At 36.5% G+C, this 17870-nt stretch overlaps 2 protein-coding genes across 3 annotated transcripts in view; one reads left to right on the forward strand and one right to left on the reverse strand.

The window, feature by feature from the left end:
- Positions 1-4279, forward strand: henmt1 (HEN methyltransferase 1). Its single transcript, XM_051876184.1, has 6 exons — positions 1-511; positions 656-771; positions 983-1117; positions 1229-1411; positions 1530-1710; positions 3256-4279. The coding sequence occupies exons 1-6, from the start codon at positions 428-430 to the stop codon at positions 3739-3741; spliced, it is 1185 nt and encodes a 394-aa protein (XP_051732144.1). The 5' UTR covers positions 1-427; the 3' UTR covers positions 3742-4279.
- fam102bb (family with sequence similarity 102 member Bb) overlaps positions 3925-17870 on the reverse strand; it is a 24221-nt gene continuing 10275 nt past the window's right edge. Inside the window, exons 5-11 of one of the 2 annotated variants that reach the window (XM_051876186.1) lie at positions 16713-16759; positions 16078-16181; positions 12483-12578; positions 8835-9039; positions 8600-8760; positions 6804-6873; positions 3925-6226 (exon numbers count right to left, since the gene is read on the reverse strand). In XM_051876186.1, the coding sequence (XP_051732146.1) occupies positions 6184-6226; positions 6804-6873; positions 8600-8760; positions 8835-9039; positions 12483-12578; positions 16078-16181; positions 16713-16759 (726 nt within the window). In that variant the 3' untranslated portion in view covers positions 3925-6183. The remainder of the gene's footprint in view (positions 6227-6803; positions 6874-8599; positions 8761-8834; positions 9040-12482; positions 12579-16077; positions 16182-16712; positions 16760-17870) is intronic. The other variant, XM_051876187.1, reaches the window with a different exon arrangement.

Here is a 17870-nt window from a genome sequence, read left to right on the forward strand (position 1 = left end):
AATGTAAATTAAAATCATAATATTGTTGCAGTGTTCCTTGTTGCTAGGCCAAATGCCTTTTGTTCGTAGTGGACTATTTTTCTCAGCGGAAGCTTTAGGCTATTGTTCAAGTAAGATAAAAAATAATTAAAATTTAAAATAATATTTTCCATCAATTTATTTATTTTGTAAGTGTGCATTTTATCACTGACAGAATGGGAATGAAATTATAATAAAATACAGTTTCATATGGAAACGGTTAACAGGATCACACGATATTTTGCCGCTCAACGGTCCAAAATATTTTTTGAAAAAATGAATTTGCTTTAATGGCCGCTGGTAAAGATTGAGTAAAGCACCAAAAGGATTCACGCAGCTGAAGTATCACCTCGAGCATGTGTTTAATGAGGACTGACAGCCGAGCAGACCTGACCAAGAGACACTCACCATGACCACACCGTTTTCTCCCCCGCTTTACATGCAGCGATACCAGTTTGTTATCGATTACGTGCAAACCTACCGACCTAGAAAGGTAAATGAATGTCAAACTTGCATTTTAAAGTTAAGTTGCGATGGGCTTTGACGTATCGTTTGAGCTAGCCTGCTAATCGGTAGTCTTTTTACATCTTCCTAAATTACCTGGATTTGATCTATTCCTTCATGACTCCGTCCGCAGGTCATCGATTTCGGATGCGCTGAATGTCGCTTACTGAAAAAACTGAAGTTTCATCGCAACGGTATACAGTTACTAGTGGGAGTTGATATCAACAGTGTTGTCCTCCTGAAAAGAATGTAAGTTCGGCAACTTGCCTGCAAACTACCCATTTTTGTGTAGTATTAGATGGCATTAAAATGCCAGAACAATCTCATAAGGCCAACGTTTTATACTACATAATTGGAATTAAGGGGTTTTCATGTATTTTGGGCCATCTCAAAAATGCAAATCTGGCTTCCTGTGTTCGTCCATCTTGTGTGAATTTTTTATTTATTTATTTCTTGCCAGGCATACATTGGCTCCACTTGTGAGTGATTACCTTCAGCCAAGTGATGGGCCTTTGACCATTGAGTTGTACCAGGGGTCTGTCACAGAGCGGGAGCCGTGCACCAGAGGATTTGATCTTGTGACGTGTATTGAGCTGTAAGTGTGCCACATCTTTTGTTTTTCAAGCATATAAGCTAAACATTATCTGAAAATTGTATGTTCCGCTTGAGTTTGTTAACTTGCCAACATCTCTCTTACACCTTTGAGAATCGAACATCTGGAGCTTGAGGAGGTGGAGAGCTTTTCAGAGGTGGTATTTGGGTACATGGCACCAGGTGCTGTGATTGTCAGCACACCCAATGCAGAATTCAACCCTCTGCTGCCGGGCCTGAGAGGCTTCAGAGACTATGATCACAAATTTGAATGGACCAGAGATGAGTTTCAGTCTTGGTAAGCAAATGTTCAGTATCTAGTGTAAACATTTTCCAGTGCTGATTTACGATCAGATTTAAGGATCAATTTTAAACAAATTTTTGGGCTAAAAAAATGTCCCAATTCTCTCCCTCAGGGCTCACAGAGTTTGTAGAGAATATGGTTACTCCGTGCAGTTCACTGGAGTTGGAGAAGCTTTTAGCCACTGGACAGATGTGGGATTCTGCACACAGATTGGTGTGTTCCAGAGGAATTTTAATGGGATAAATTGGTCCATGAGCAATGCTGAACGCTTGGAACCTTCAGTGTACAAGCTGGTGAGTAATATGTATTTTTTCTGATGAGGTGTTGCATTTGCATTTTCTTATTTGTTTAAAGGAATAGTCATTATGAACTTTCTAAATCATTATTTTATCACTTGCGCCAAAGCAGTCACAGTTTAGTTTAGTTTTAGGGCTAGTGAGAAGTGAGAAAGTTGCCATGAACTGATCCTTGTATATATTTCTTTTTGATCACATAATTTTTAATTAAAATAACAATTTGATCTTCTGGTGGGATGGCAGACTTTTCTCTGGTGATGTATGCCAGAACTCTCCAATTATTTAGTCAGTTTAACCCTCGCCCCTCTTGGACTGCAAGCTCACATTCAGATCTTCCTCCATCCAATCAACAACTAATGCATTGAACCAAGTCCCGCCCAACATTTGTTTTCTAATTTTTTTCCATAATCCGTCGCACTCGGATGTATGTCACAATACATAAGAAAAGATCTGTAGCTACTTCCATCACATCCCGACTTTAATATTTGCATATATCTTCAGATTCGGAAGGATATGCAGATTAGTAGGTGGTTCGGCAAATTCTCTTAGTAGTTTTTCAATTTTCAGTTTAAAGGCAGGGTAGGCAATTTGTTCCAGAAACATTTTTTGTTATGCTGGTCAAAAGTCTCTTCACATCCTGATAGCAATCACTAATTTAAGTGGTCTAAATGTATTTATATCGTCTGTGGAAGGCATAGGACCATAAAATGTTATGATTGGACCCGAATCCAATGATACGATGTCCTTCCTGCCTGTCAACTTATGTATTTTCATACCTCCGCGCACCCTGCTCATGCAGACATCACATGTCATCAGCACGTTTCATGCTATGCAGAGTTAGACTTTTACAGTTCCTCCTGAACCAAAACAATAAGCTTATGCTGCGTTCATGCCATAACAACCGTAATTTGTAAGAGATGAAAACCCATGACGTTATACTAAGAGCGGTTCATGACTCAAATTTACGCTTTTCATTGGCAACACTATCAACACTGAAATTAATCTGCAGCAGTCAGGTGGTACAGGTCAGAGCTCTTTATTATTGTAATGTTATGTGCTTTGAGACATGAGGTAGTTTAACGCCGTCTCTGTGACGCTTTTGTTTGATCCCTGCTGCACACGTTCATGTGTTTTGAATGCGGCGGGGCTTTGGAGAGTGCTCTGAAGGGAAGGTGGGATCTTATGCTTTCAAAGCTAGCTCACTTTCCGAAAATTGCCTACCCTACCTTTAATTTTATAGATGATATTTTTTGACTAGGCAAGAAGTTCTGAATGTTCTGTATGCTTTCATAGTAAAAATGACTCATCACAAAATGAAACGGAAGTTGGGGTTTAAACAAACTAAATGATTGAGATATTTAATTAAGATATTTGATTAAAAATTAAACCTGTACGAATGCATCGTTCGCATTTAGAAAATGGAATGAATTTCATTTCATGGCAACTTTAAAACTCACAGGTTTAAGCTAAAAAAAGTTATTTCTTGGCTGAAAACTGCTTATTGCTCTCACATCTCATCTTTCTTTGCTGTTCCTCATTAAGTTGTACAAGGTGGTGTATCCGAGCCTGTGTGATAACAACATCTACCAGAAGACTTTGGTTAATGAGGTTCTGTATGAGGCACAACACCTAAAACAGGAATGGCTCAGCAGACTGAACATGGACTCCAATAACAATGCACATTTCTATGGTCCTCCATTTATGGAAGCTTTGCAGCATAGGGATGCATGCGAGTTGCAGCCTGTCTACCAGCAGGGCGGCAGCATTTGTGTACCCTTGACGCGTGTGTGGTTCAGCCCCAGAGTAAGAGCACTGTGTGGGAGCGTGCAGCGTCTTAGGGAGGAACTGCTGGAGGACGAGAGGGTGAGGATGAGCGCTGATGGAACGGTGGTAAACCTGCCTGCCGATGATGAGGAAGAGGTGGTGGAAGAAAAAGAAGAAGAAGAGGATATGAAAACAGTATCAAGTGTATCAAACAGTGTGGAAGAAGACTGGGATAGGGAGCTTGGGGGTTACGGAGGTGTATAACAGATCCGGAAAGCTCTGTAACCAAAATATAAAAAAGAAAGCTGCACTTTACAAGGTGTTTGTTCGTTTTTGACCATATTGTGTAGGACATATTTAGATAATATGCCCAAATCTGTGATCAATTGGAAATGTTCTTGAGAAGACAACCAATAAACATCATTAAAAATGCAAATATGTGACACCTTCTTTGGAATGTGGTTTTATTTAACAGTGCGTGGTACATACCTTACCAGCATCATAACAGAACACATGGCATGGAAGCCACTATTGGTCAAAAGTTGGAACACAACATTGCGAGACAGTCAAAAAAGCAATGTCACCTTTAAACATCAGACACAGTACAATTACAAAGGACCAAAAACTTCACAGAAGAGATAAAGCCACCATGTTTTTACAACATGTAAAGTACCAGGACCTACTTATAGGTTGTGTAAGAGATTTAGGGAAGAAAATGTTGGGGGGAAGTCACTAAAGCTCAAATACATAAAAATAGACTTCATTTTGGCAGTAGATCAATTAAAAAAAAAAAAATTAAAAATCAAGTTCAAAGTAACACTCATTTTACTGAGAGTCTGCTGAAAAGTAATGAAACTGAAATATCTAGATAACCTCTAAATAAATGGATATTTGCAAACATTCGAGTCCTTAAAGGAACACATTGATGGAAAAAGCATGATATTCTTTTGCATTCACAGAAGAAATGTTGCATATGCTCCCAAATTATTTGTGTTTCTCTAAGAAACCTTGCTTTCGCTCGCAAAATTTTGAGATATTTGCAAGTGAATGCAAAATTTCTCTTTGTGAAAAAACGCAAAAGCACTGAAATAGAATTTTCTCTCCCATCACCATGTCTCTTAAAGGGCTCCGTACATTCGCAGTGTGGTGCTTTGATATTTGTGCAGTAATAGTGAAAGAAAATAATAAACCTGAGATGTGTGGCCGAGTTGAATCCAAGCTTCCAGTCAGTATTTATTTTTAGTGTTTGGATCTCAACGGACCTGGGTCAATCCGATGGAGATAGCAAAGACTACACAAAATGCTTCGGACATGATGAGTAGGTGTGACACCCATGCATTTCTACACTATTACTCTAGACAGTTATGATATAATCAAGTGCTACAAATAGATTGTACACACACTCGCACAGCTGCTAATCCCCACACAGTTAAACTGCAGAGGCAAGTGAGTTTACATTTATAAAACAGTGAATGGCTTTTGAGAAGATATGGGCATAAGGTCACATAAAACTAGAGCACTAACTTATGATTCTGATATGCCCTATAGCTGATCTTACAGACAGAGACCATGAAAATAGTCATTAAAATACCTTCATTTTAGTGATACATCAAGTAACTACAAAAACACGGATAAAATGAGTTTTTGTAGTGTTGTAGATAGCATTAGAAGAGCTACACGCTGCTTGAGAGCCTTGTGCTAAATGTTTTAAGCATTGCTGACACGGTTAAATGCTTTGTTCTGTGCAGCCATGTAAATAATTGTAGCTTGAGAACAACTTGGCTCAATTTGTTCTTAAGTGAAAGCCGATATATTTACGTGATGTCATCATTACGTCATAGAATGCTGCCAGAGAAGTTCTTATCAGATATTCACCTGCCCAGATTTGAAATAGCTAATGTGTCTATAAACTGAACTATAATGCAGCTGTAGGAGTTTAATCTAGTTAAATTCTCAAGCCGAAAGTCATTTTTAGCAACAAATAAAAAAGAAATACACATTCAATGTGCACAAATTAACTAGATGAAAAGCTCAGCCTCAAAACTCCCTACAATGTTGGCGATACATAGAAAGTCCATGTAAAGTCCTTCAATTCAAAGTGCTATTCAAATGGACATTTTTTCAAGTCTGAAAACAGCTCCATCTGTCAAACGCATCACGACTTCTCACACGCACAAAGTGAGATGCTGCGGGTGGGTGAGGACGGTTTGATTTTCATTCGTACAGTAATGAAATGATAAAATGCGTAAAGAGGTCACCTTCATCTGCAGACACCTCGTACATATTGTAATGATGTATTACACCACCACCAAATGTTACTGACAGACCCCTTAAAATGGCTCACAAACATGTAAACATGGTAAAAATAAACAGATATCTTACTAAAATAACAATATGAAATATATATTTTTTTTAAATCAGCAAGGAAAATAGGGGGAAAAGCTCTCTGATTTGCAATGCAGACGTATTAGAAGACTTTACCTCACAGTGAAACACAAGACACCAAATGACAGCCTCATACAGAGCAGCTGTCAGTTCTTTATGTAGCCAGCAGAGGACACTGTTTCATCAAAAGGCTGAAACAGGTTTGTGACAAACACTGCTAATGTGAGAGGAGACGAACATGTCTGAATCTCTTCGTCCCTTTCTACTCCCACGAAACAGACTTTGGTTTTTTGACACTTCTCCTTCTGGCATCTCCCAACTCTAGCGTTTGATCACCACCTGTTCGTAGGCACCAGCTCCAACCCTGAAAAGAGAAGAAATCAGCATTTATATCCAACCAGGTAAATGCAGTGATTTACGGTTTTTTTTTTTTTTCTAGAGTGCTTACTCACTGACTTTGCAGTGTTATTTAAAAAGACAGCAACCTGAAAATTAAAACTGTCATCATTTACACACCTTCATGTTCCAAACCTACATGGCTTACTTTCTTCTGTGAAACACAAAAGGAGATTTAGCAGAAAATGAGGTTTAACAGAACATCCAAGCCCTTTTTTTCATATAATGAAAGTGAATGGTGACTGGAGATGTCAAGCTCCAGAAATGACCATAAAATTAATCCGTATGAATCCATGTACTATATTTCATGTCTTCATCTTACAGCCTATTGTATAGCTTCAGATGACTTAGGAGATAACACAAATACATTTATGATCTCTTAAGGTATTTTTTAAACAGAACCAGTCCCCATTCACTTTCATTATGTGGAAAAGAGCAGCTTGCTAAACATCTCCTTTTGTGTTCCAAGGAAGAAAGTAAGTCTTATGGGTTTGAAACAACATGAGGGTTGAGTAAATGATAACAACATTTTCCTTCAAACTCACCTGGCAGGAAGGTGATGGCTACCAAGTGCTGTGCTTCCACCAGGACCCACAAACAAGCGCAGTCCTTCCTCTGAAACACACACACACACTTGAATCAGATATCGCCTCCATTCCGCACACACAAAGTCACGACTCTTCTCTGGGGGATACAAAAACCAAGTCGGTCCAATTCTAATGAGAACCTGTCGCCAGGTCGTCTAAAAATAATACCAAAACTAATAGGACACACATACAAAGACGGGCTCTCTGGCACAGATAAACTTCAATACACCTACGTTGTAGCAGCAACTTCTGGTAAACATTGCTACCAATTGCGTTTTTTATTTCTGTTTGCACTCGTTCCAAGTTGACAAGTTAATGGGCCAAAATGCAATTTCATGTCAGCAAGAATTCACCATGTTACACACAGTGTTAATAGACTATTAGCAATCAGAATGAAAGAAAGATGGAATTTATGGAATATTATTGGACAGACAACAATCAAAAATACGAATGTTTAATGACAATTAATGAGAGAATGAACTTGAATCCCATGAAACATATGATGTAAAAACAAACAATTGTAATATAAAACGTTTGATTTATAGCAGTCAGAATAAAAGAAATATGGAATTTATTAAATAAATATGAAATGCTTAGTAATAATTAATGAGAGAATTAGCTTCAATCCCATGAAATATTGCAAATGATGTAAAACACAAAAAGAAAAACAATGGTACAATATAAAACTATTAATTTATTGCTATTTACTATATGCATAAAATGCAATATAATCAAAGTTTATGGCAAAACAGTCATATAATAGTAATGCAAGTTGTTTGATTGTAGGGAGATTATATTACATAATTTCAGATCTTCATGACAGTTCACAGCTAAGATCTTTTGGTGCAGTTCTCATTTCTATGGTAACAGCAACTTCTCTGATTGGTGGATCCAAGTTGCTGCCCATTTCAAGATTGTGGGTATTGTAATTCTTCACTGGGAATTTGGGATTATACACGATTTTTTTAAAATTAAGTTAAAATCACAGTGACTGTGGCTTCTATAAAAGACTATATTATCACTTCCTCAGAGTTGGGATGGATGGGATGGATTTGAAAGATTGATCTGTTCTTGTTAAAAATATATATTGCTATATGGAGAAAATCAATGGGATTTTTACTGTCCTTCCACCCATACTCTGATGGAAATGTCATTTTTTGAGCCGTTCAGCAAAATGATCCGGGGAAAGAGGTGCTTAACCTTCATAAATTGTTGATTGTCAAACTCAAGAGGTCAAACTAAACATTATATGAGCTGTTTTATTTTTATTTCATATTAGGTATTTACACCACTTACACTACTGTTCAAAAAACTTTTTAAATAATTTTAAAAGTCTTTTATGCTCACTAAGGCTGCATTATATGATCAGAAATACAGCAAAAACAGAAAAAAATGTGAAATATTATTACAATCAATTTAAAGTAACTGTTTTCTATTTTAATATATTTTAAAATGTTGTTTATTCCATTAATAGCAAAGTTGAATTTTTTGCATCATTACTCCAATCTTCAGTGTCACATGATCCTTTATTCTAATATGTTGATTTGCTGCTCAAGAAACAATATTATAAGCATTGAAAACAGTTTTAACTGCTTAATATTTTTGTGGAAACTGTGTTACATTTCTATTCTTTGATGAACAGAAATCCTTTAAGATTATAAATATCATTTAGTTCCTCTCACATACTCTGATGGAAATTTGCTAATAGTACCTTTAGTGATGTCTGCTAATAAGCATTAAGAAGCCATTGTTACCTTCAGCACTGGAGTCCAGCAAACTGTGGGTGAAATCCTGGCTTTGCAGGATCTTCTCTACTACATCATCGGCATCCACCCGTGTGGCATCCACCCTTTTCAGCTGAGACTCCATGGAGTCCTGTTTCACTGGGTACCTTTGTATATATGAGAAAATAAACCTACATTGATTTAATATCCTGCATCTAAAGCTTGATGAATATAGCGAAGGCAGTGGTAGCAGTGTCTGTCTGACCTGCTGGCAGCCCTGTCAGGGGTTGATGGGTGTTCAGGCACAGCAGCACAGAACGCCACAGCTGTAGGGGGCGCTGTAGTTTGGTCACTCTCCTCACTGGGCTCAGGGATGCTGGCAATGCCAGTGGAAGCACTGCCGATCGAAGTGTTTCTCCTGTGGGAGAACTCCGACAGACTGGAGGAACGCGAGTGACTCGTACTATAGCCTGAGAAAACACGACACAACATTGTTTTAAAATTCAGGGTTGTTTTTTTTTATGAAGGACAGAAAAAGTTGGAAGGCAGAGGAGCTTCAGAAAATGAAAACAGATGGCGAATATCCTCCCATACATGCATACACATACACCAAATCACATGTTTCTGGTCAGAGACAGATATGTGATGATTAGGGTTGGGTATCTTTAAATTTTAGCCATTTCGATTTTGATTCCAATTCCGATTCTGCTTATCAACTCACAGTTTCTAATAAACTAGACTAATATAAATTTCAAACATTATTAAATACATGTATATAGTCAGTAATACAATAAGAACAAATAAGCAAATTAGCAAATAAAAATACAACTGAATAAAGTTCAGAAATTGAAATCAAATGTAAAATAACACTGCATTTTTTTATAAATGAAATATAAATTAATCCTTATTAAAGTTACAAAAGATCTTCAGTCAAGATTATTGATTTTCTTTTGTTCTTTGGCTAACAGTAATGACACAGACGGCAGCAGGTTTATTAGCCTGCTGTCACTTTAAAACCTAATGCACGGATCCAATATACTGTTACATGTGTTTTCTTTCTCAACTATTTACATTCACTTAAGACATAACAGACTGTGTTTACAAGGATATTTTGACATAATTTTGTGTGTATTTGTCTGAGCAAGAAGATGCAAAAGAGAACTCAATTCAGTATTTGTGAATTTTTGTCAAAATTGGGTTTTCATTAAATTATCATTCTATAACATCTTGTCTATCATCTCTGAAAATATCTTGGCAAAATTTGCCTGTTAAGTGCAGAAAAATTGCGATTTATAGTGGCAAGGCTGTCCTTCTCTAACGTTACTGTTTAAGAACACACCCAGCGGAAAAAAAAAGGGCCATAGCTTTCAGTCTCTACAAACACTACAAAGACAGTTCACCTATCAAAATAAACCACATAACATGTAGAATGAAGTTGTATTAATGCAAATTTCCCGCCAGTCCTGTATAAACTATGGCACGCAAAGATTTTTTTTTTTTCTAATACAACGTTATCGTGAGAAGGCGGAGCACAAGAGAACAACGGAGCTGTAATGAACACACATGTTCTAATTATGTGTTTATTAGAGATTGAATTCAAATCAAATACTGCCAAACTGCCCATACTACTTCTGAATAGGATGTCTACTTCATAAAATGTATGAAAATATGGAAATATATGGTTCAGATCACTCAAATAAATGGAGGCGCCCTTAAATGGTCAGATATGGAGCTTGGGTGTCATCTAGTGAAAAAGTTTGGTACTGCGCCCAAACAAAATCTTACTGAAAGCTCATTTTTGAAATATTTCAACCTAAAATTTGGAATGTTGACATTTTTGACTTTGATTTTCTTGCAGTTCAAGTGTAAAACAAGTTTTGTAATATATTATTATAAAATATAAACAATTATATTTTTACATTTTTATAAACTTAAACTTCTATAACTTTTTGTATTTCACTTTCCTAATTTATTTCACTTCTACAATAATCTGACAAGTGTCTTCTTTAAAACAAGATCAACCTTAGTTCTATATTCCAAAGCATTCTTGAATTACAACCATTTATGTTTGGATAGTGCATTTTCATGTCTGTGCGAAAAAAGGGGATGACAGTTATTTAAACCTGTTTTTCTCAGAGTGATCAGCCGACTTCAGATAACCATAACTTTTGTTACAGACAAGCTATTCATTTGGTATTGAAACCAGTGATAGGTCAAATTTCATCATGTGATGGGTTTTTGCAGATCACATCTCGTTTGTACACTATATGAGAGGCGGCTTTTTTGTGTGCATGCTCTGGATGTGCCCAGCACAGATAACAGCGTGCGAGTGCCAAATTGAGTTCTCTTTCATGTCTTCTTGCGCTTGAATGGTTTAAAACCAAATTAAAATGCGCACACAGGAATCACTAGGCGGAATTTAAATTTTAATTTTATAACAAGTATCCGATTCCTGAATTTAACTATCCAATTCCAGAATTGAAATGAATTTACGATTCCCAACCCTAGTGATGACTTCTGTTCGCTTTGTGGGACTTTAAAACTGAGATGCTCTATTGCAAAAGGTCATAGTGAGGAATGTGTAACTGAATCTAAGAGAATAGCTTAATGAAATAAGGACTGAGTGCTGTCTCCTCTCTGGAAGTACTGGAGGAAGTAGTGTTATCAAATTAGATCTGAGACATTTAATCCAGCCATTTTGTGATGGCACAGAATCCTTCTAAGAGCCCAGTTTCAGATTATTTAATAAAGCAAATAAGCACTTTCCACAAACTGAGAACAAAAAAGGACCTGAAAATGTCTTGTTCAGCAAAATGGCCAGTGAAAGGACGTGCTTAAATTGTTGAATGTCAAACTCAAGAGGTCAAACTAAATATTATATGAGCTATTTAATTTTTTTATTAATTTTTATTTTACATCACTTACACCATTCAAAAGTTTGGGGTCAGTAAGAATTTTCTTTAATTAATTCTTTATTTAACAAAGACGCATTCAATTGATCATAAATGACAATAAAGAGATTTATAATGTTACAAATATTTCTATTTTATCGTTTTTATTATCAAAGAATCCTGAAAAAATGTATCATGGTTTCAAAAAATATTAAGCAGCACAACCGTTTTCAACATTAATAATAATAAAAATGTCTCTTGAGCACCAAATCATCATATTAGAATGATTTCTGAAGGATCACGTGACACTGAAGACTGGAGTAATGACTGCTGAAAATTCAGCTGTGCCATCACAGGAATAAATAACATTTTAAAATATATTCAAATAAAAAAAACTGTTTTTTAATGTGTATTTTCACAATATTTCACAATATTACTGATTTTACTGTATTTTTTATCAAATAAATACAGCCTTGGTGAGCTTACTACAAACATTACATACCAGATTTTGAAAAACATTAAAAAAATCTTATAGACCACAAACCTTAATAAATAAAATTAATATGTGACATTTAATGTGTTTAAAATCCACAGATCTAATAGTTTTCACAACAAAAAAGATGGGATTTGTATCCCTAATGCTTTAATCAAAGTAATGGGACACCAAAGTATACCCGATATGTGGAAAGTGCAACTTAACAAAATATAATGTGAGCTAATGGATTTGAGCACACACTCTTTGTCTCATTTAATGTACACACACACACACACACACACACACACATCTTCACTCCATCACACAGAACAAAGTTACATGACATGCAGCCTACGTGCAAAATTACAAAATCCTTTAAACATCTTGCAATACCACGGCATGATGTTGACTGACAGCCTGATGTTACAGCCAGGGTAGCAGACAATACAAATCAGGCATTCATTCAAGTCGAGCAAGACAGCAGAGTCACATCGACACATCGTCAATAAGTGATCAAAGGGAAAACAGTGGAAAAGGAAAGCCGTACCTGATACTTTGGACTGCTGACTAGCATAACTGGACGTTCGAGAGTGTCCGCACATCCCCAGTTCATCAGGCAGAGAGCCACACTTCCCTGATGTCTCTGTGGACATAAGGGATTCAGTTCAGTCCTAATTAAACCTGCTCAATCGCTTTATGGGATTCAATGCCAATTTAACCTGTTCTTCTCCTATTTCTAACCTTATAACAGATTATATATCTGATGTGGCAATTAATTTGTCCATTGAGAGTATCCAGGCATTCAATAAGATTTGGCTTTTTAAATTAGGACTGTCAATTAGAAAATCAACATATGCATTTTAAAACTTCTCGAAATCGATTAGTCAGTGGCAGTCCAATAAAATTAGACTGGTATAGGGTCATGTCCACCAGTCACTGATCAGAAATATAAGAGATTATATATTATATATATATATATATATATATATATATATATATATATATACACACACACACACACACACACACAGGTGCTGGTCATATAATTAGAATATCATCAAAAAGTTGATTTATTTCACTAATTCCATTCAAAAAGTGAAACTTGTATATTATATTCATTCATTACACACAGACTGATATATTTCAAATGTTTATTTCTTTTAGTTTTGATGATTATAACTGACAACTAAGGAAAATCCCAAATTCAGTATCTCAGAAAATTAGAATATTACTTAAGACCAATACAAAGAAAGGATTTTTAGAAATCTTGGCCAACTGAAAAGTATGAACATGAAAAGTATGAGCATGTACAGCACTCAATACTTAGTTGGGGCTCCTTTTGCCTGAATTACTGCAGCAATGCGGCGTGGCATGGAGTCGATCAGTCTGTGGCACTGCTAAGGTGTTATAAGCCAATTAAGAACAGGGATACCGTGGTCCTTAAACCAGGTACTGGTAGCTTTGGCACTGTGTGCAGGTGCCAAGTCCTGTTGAAAAAAGAAATCTGCATCTCCATAAAGTTGGTCAGCAGCAGGAAGCATGAAGTGCTCTAAAACTTCCTGGTATATGGCTGCGTTGACCCTGGACCTCAGAAAACACAGTGGACCAACACCAGCAGATGACATGGCACCCCAAACCATCACTGACTGTGGAAATTTCACACTGGACCTCAAGCAATGTTGATTGTGTGCCTCTCCTCTCTTCCTCCAGACTCTGGGACCTTGATTTCCAAAGGAAATGCAAAATTTACTTTCATCAGAGAACATAACTTTGGACCACTCAGCAGCAGTCCAGTCCTTTTTGTCTTTAGCCCAGGCGAGACGCTTCTGACGCTGTCTGTTGTTCAAGAGTGGCTTGACACAAGGAATGCGACAGCTGAAACCCATGTCTTGCATACGTCTGTGCGTAGTGGTTCTTGAAGCACTGACTCCAGCTGCAGTCCACTTTTTGTGAATCTCCCCCACATTTTTGAATGGGTTTTGTTTCACAATCCTCTCCAGGGTGCGGTTATCCCTATTGCTTGTACACTTTTTTCTACTGAATTTGGGATTTTCCTTAGTTGTCAGTTATAATCATCAAAATTAAAAGAAATAAACATTTGAAATATATCAGTCTGTGTGTCATGAATGAATATAATATACAAGTTTCACTTTTTGAATGGAATTAGTGAAATAAATTAACTTTTTGATGATATTCTAATTATATGACCAGCACCTGTGTATATATATATATATATATATATATATATATATATATACACACAGTGTATATCAATATCGATATATATATCCAAGTAATACATGTGTCTTCTTTGAAACACAACGTTAATCTGAAGTTAAACCTGCCTCCTGGTAGGTTTAATTTAAGCCTCAATTTAGTCCTGGAGTAGCTCTAGTCTTCCTCCAGGAAATCAGCTTATTAAACTCTGGACTAGACTAAGTCTAGGACTATTTTAAACCATGACAGGGAAAGCAGATTTCTGTTAATCTGGTTTAAAGGGCCATTTTATTCTAGGACTAGGCTTAATCTCTGTCTGGGAAACTTTTAGTCTTCAAAAAAAGAAAAATAAATTACGGATATTTATTTCTCAGAAAAATTTAAAATTTATTGAATTGGTTACAAAAGCTTTTTGATGGTTGTAGCATTTAAAACTGCTTGTCAGGCAAACAGTTGTATTTCCTGTGCTAGCATATTTCCAATTAAAACAGGAAGTTAGGCCATGACACATTTTTAAATTATACTTCTGTTTACATCACACCCATGAATCATGATTTCCTACTTGCAAATTCTAGTTGACAGCAGGTGGTGTATGAAAAGAAAGGAATTTCTTATTCGAAGAATTCAAAAAATTTGCATATGCACAGATTAATAATAATCGTTTTCATTAATAATTTCTGCTATCAATATTTTTGGTCCTGGATAAAAAATTTCTTTGTAAATTTTAAGAAGGCTAGCATCTATAGAAGCCTGCTTCCACCACTAAATAAAAAAATAAAAACAGTAATTGCGACTTTTTATCTCAGAATTCTGCCTTTTTATATCTCACAATTCTGAGATATAAACTCGCAATTGCGTGATATAAAGTCACAATTCTAAAATATAAAGTCACAATTGCTGATATAAAGTCACAATTCTAAAATATAAAGTCACAATTGCTGATATAAAGTCACAATTCTGAGATTTAAACTCACAATTGCTTATATAAAGTCACAATTCTGAGATATAAACTCACAATTGCTGATATAAAGTCACAATTCTGAGATATAAACTCACAATTGCGTGATATATATCAAATCATTGCTCTCACTAACTGACTTGTTAAGTGTTCTAATTGACCATCCTGAGACCTCACCAATCTCTAAATGAGTCTTCTCCACAAACTCCCTTCAAAAAGAATAGCATTTCTCTGCCAAAATCCCATGCTAACTCATTTTTAACTTATATAACTCTTCAACATGTTCCTCGGAACAAATGGCGATACTGATTAATTCATCAATCGCCTCAGACAGCAAGCCACTTTTGGCATCTAGTCTTGTATTCCATTAAAATTGCAGTATAAATGGACTAATATGAATATTAATATGGCTTTAATATTGTTCAATTATCGCAACTCAAAATCACTACGGAAGAGGCACTTGGAAGCTAATCATATTTTATGAATTGTACGCCTGCTCTACATCATAAGCAGTCAGTCACAGTGAATCACTATGAAAGCAGAGTCAAGAGTCAAGAGCGGCACACGGCTAAATTATACATTAAAGACTAATGCTTTTGCCAGCCTCTGGACGGAAAGGCACGCAGCATGTATGAGGGCAAAGAAAGGATAAAAGAGAGAGTGGGGGAGAGAGAGCACTCTTTCAAGCTTTTGTTAGTTCAGCAGCATCAAATCAAACACACAGTCCTGGTCTTTACTACAGGACTGGATGCAGAATTAATGAGAAGCTTTTCAAAGGGTGTTTGATTTGGACAGTTGATTAGAGCAACCAACATAATGCCAACATAAAAATATAAGAAATACATACACATTTAAGCACATGTAAAGGACGAATGTTAAAAAATATAAACAAGGTCTGTGTATGGAGCTGCTGTATTGGTGTGTCTCCTTTTGATACATTGGAAACACTGACTTGTGTGAAGTTTACCTGAGAGGCTCAGAAAAGGTTTCTGTGTGTCTCCTCCTTTCCTGTCTTCCAGTAGGCTCTCGGCATCACCCTGAATGCCTATCACCATGGCGGTGGACGGAGGCCTAATACATGAAGAAACCGCAATCAAGAATATGGTTTAAATGGATTTTAATGAACAGATCTGAAAAGAAATGCTGAATTTAAGAACTAAACCATTTCAATCCGCCTACTGACTCAAAAGCAACCCCCAGAATCCCCAAACTCCATACTCTCCCCACGCTTCAACCCACACAAATGTTTTTAGCAGGGTTTTGCCTTCACGCACAGTGTGAGCTGCAGTGTGTGTACATGTGTGGGTGGACAGTGTTGGTTTCCAGTATGCAAATCTGTGTTCAAAGCTCTGATTTCCCCAGAGCGCATATTCACACTCCTTCCCAACACACAGGCCATTTCTGAGAAAATACTATAATAGCAACCTCAAATGTTTAGCAGGAAAAGGTCTCTGTGGGTCTTCAGCTAAATCTAAATTTAGAAATGCAGATAGAGTGGCATAAAGATAAAAATAGGTCCTTTTCACAACCGAACTTCAATTCTCTCTCACTTTAATACTGAATTATAACACATTCACAACACAAATCAAAAGTAACACTCACGTTTTGAAACAGGGGTCCCCAGACATCAGCTGTGTGCTAATAATCACCTGCAGGCAAAGACAAATGACAAAAAATAAGAAACTGGATGTGTATAACATTCACATTTAATTTTTGGCCCTTACAGAAATGAATATACAGTATATACATACATATATATATATATATATATATCACATTTTCTGAGAATTTCTGAGGGTGTTGCAAGGCAGTTGCTAAAGTGTTTATTAGAGCATTGCTAGAGTATGCAGTTGCTAGGGTGTTCTGAGTGGTTGCTAGGTTACTTATTGCCCAGGTAAAAAGAGAGGTACTGTTTCACCTGTTTTATCATCTGCCAAGCAAAAATCCTAGGTCGAATGTTTTTTTGTTTTGTTTTTACGATTTTCACAAGATTCCCCCACCGCCCTTATATGATGCTATTTTAAAAGTTCATTATTTTGATTATTGGGTATAACCAAATAGGTTAACATTCTTTAATGTTTAAAAAACACATTATTTTTCACATATTGTACATTTATTGCAGCTCCTCTATTCCCAGTCTGTCTGAAATGCGCTGATTTCTACAATGCCCCTCCTTCCGAGAAGCTCAGAGTGCTCTGATTGGCCAGCTGACCCAGTGTGTTGTGACTGGCCAAACGCCTCAAGTGCGCGTTGGAAATGTAATGCCCTCTTATGATGATCGTGAGCTTCAGCTTCCAAGTCTTCTAAAGCAATTGTAATAAAAATGTTAAAGCTGCAGTCCGTAGGTTTTGCCTCTTTGTCGCCATCTCTGTTTGAAACCTGCAATTGCAGTTACTTGCATAATTATCATCTTTACGTGGGTTGTGGATCGGCACGGCTCCTCAGCGCAGATGAATTTAATGTTTGCTGTCAGTCACCACATTGTGTGGATACTGTACTTCGGAATCACAGATTGTAGTCTTGAAAGTATGACCAAAATAAGAATTTTCACCAGAAAATGTCATCTGAAGGAGTAAGTAACAAATCTTCCACTTTTGTTCTGACCAACTGAGAAAAAAGCATGAATCGAGCTGCCAATGGTGATTAAATCTAACGATCTCTTAGCACGGATCACACCAAACTGTGCAAATGATTATTATTGTTATACTTTGTTCTCAAATTGTTAATGTTAACAACATCAGCATTGCGTGACTATGTGTA

This window comes from Ctenopharyngodon idella, chromosome 20 (genome assembly GCF_019924925.1).
Source record: "Ctenopharyngodon idella isolate HZGC_01 chromosome 20, HZGC01, whole genome shotgun sequence".
NCBI classification, from domain to species: Eukaryota; Metazoa; Chordata; class Actinopteri; order Cypriniformes; family Xenocyprididae; genus Ctenopharyngodon; species Ctenopharyngodon idella.

Coding starts and splice junctions, on each gene's coding strand:
- henmt1 (XM_051876184.1), top strand. CDS start 428: ATGACCACACCGTTTTCTCCCCCGCTTTACATGCAGCGATACCAGTTT. Junction 1,118..1,228: donor CTTGTGACGTGTATTGAGCT/GTAAGTGTGCCA, acceptor TACACCTTTGAG/AATCGAACATCTGGAGCTTG. Junction 1,412..1,529: donor AGAGATGAGTTTCAGTCTTG/GTAAGCAAATGT, acceptor TCTCTCCCTCAG/GGCTCACAGAGTTTGTAGAG.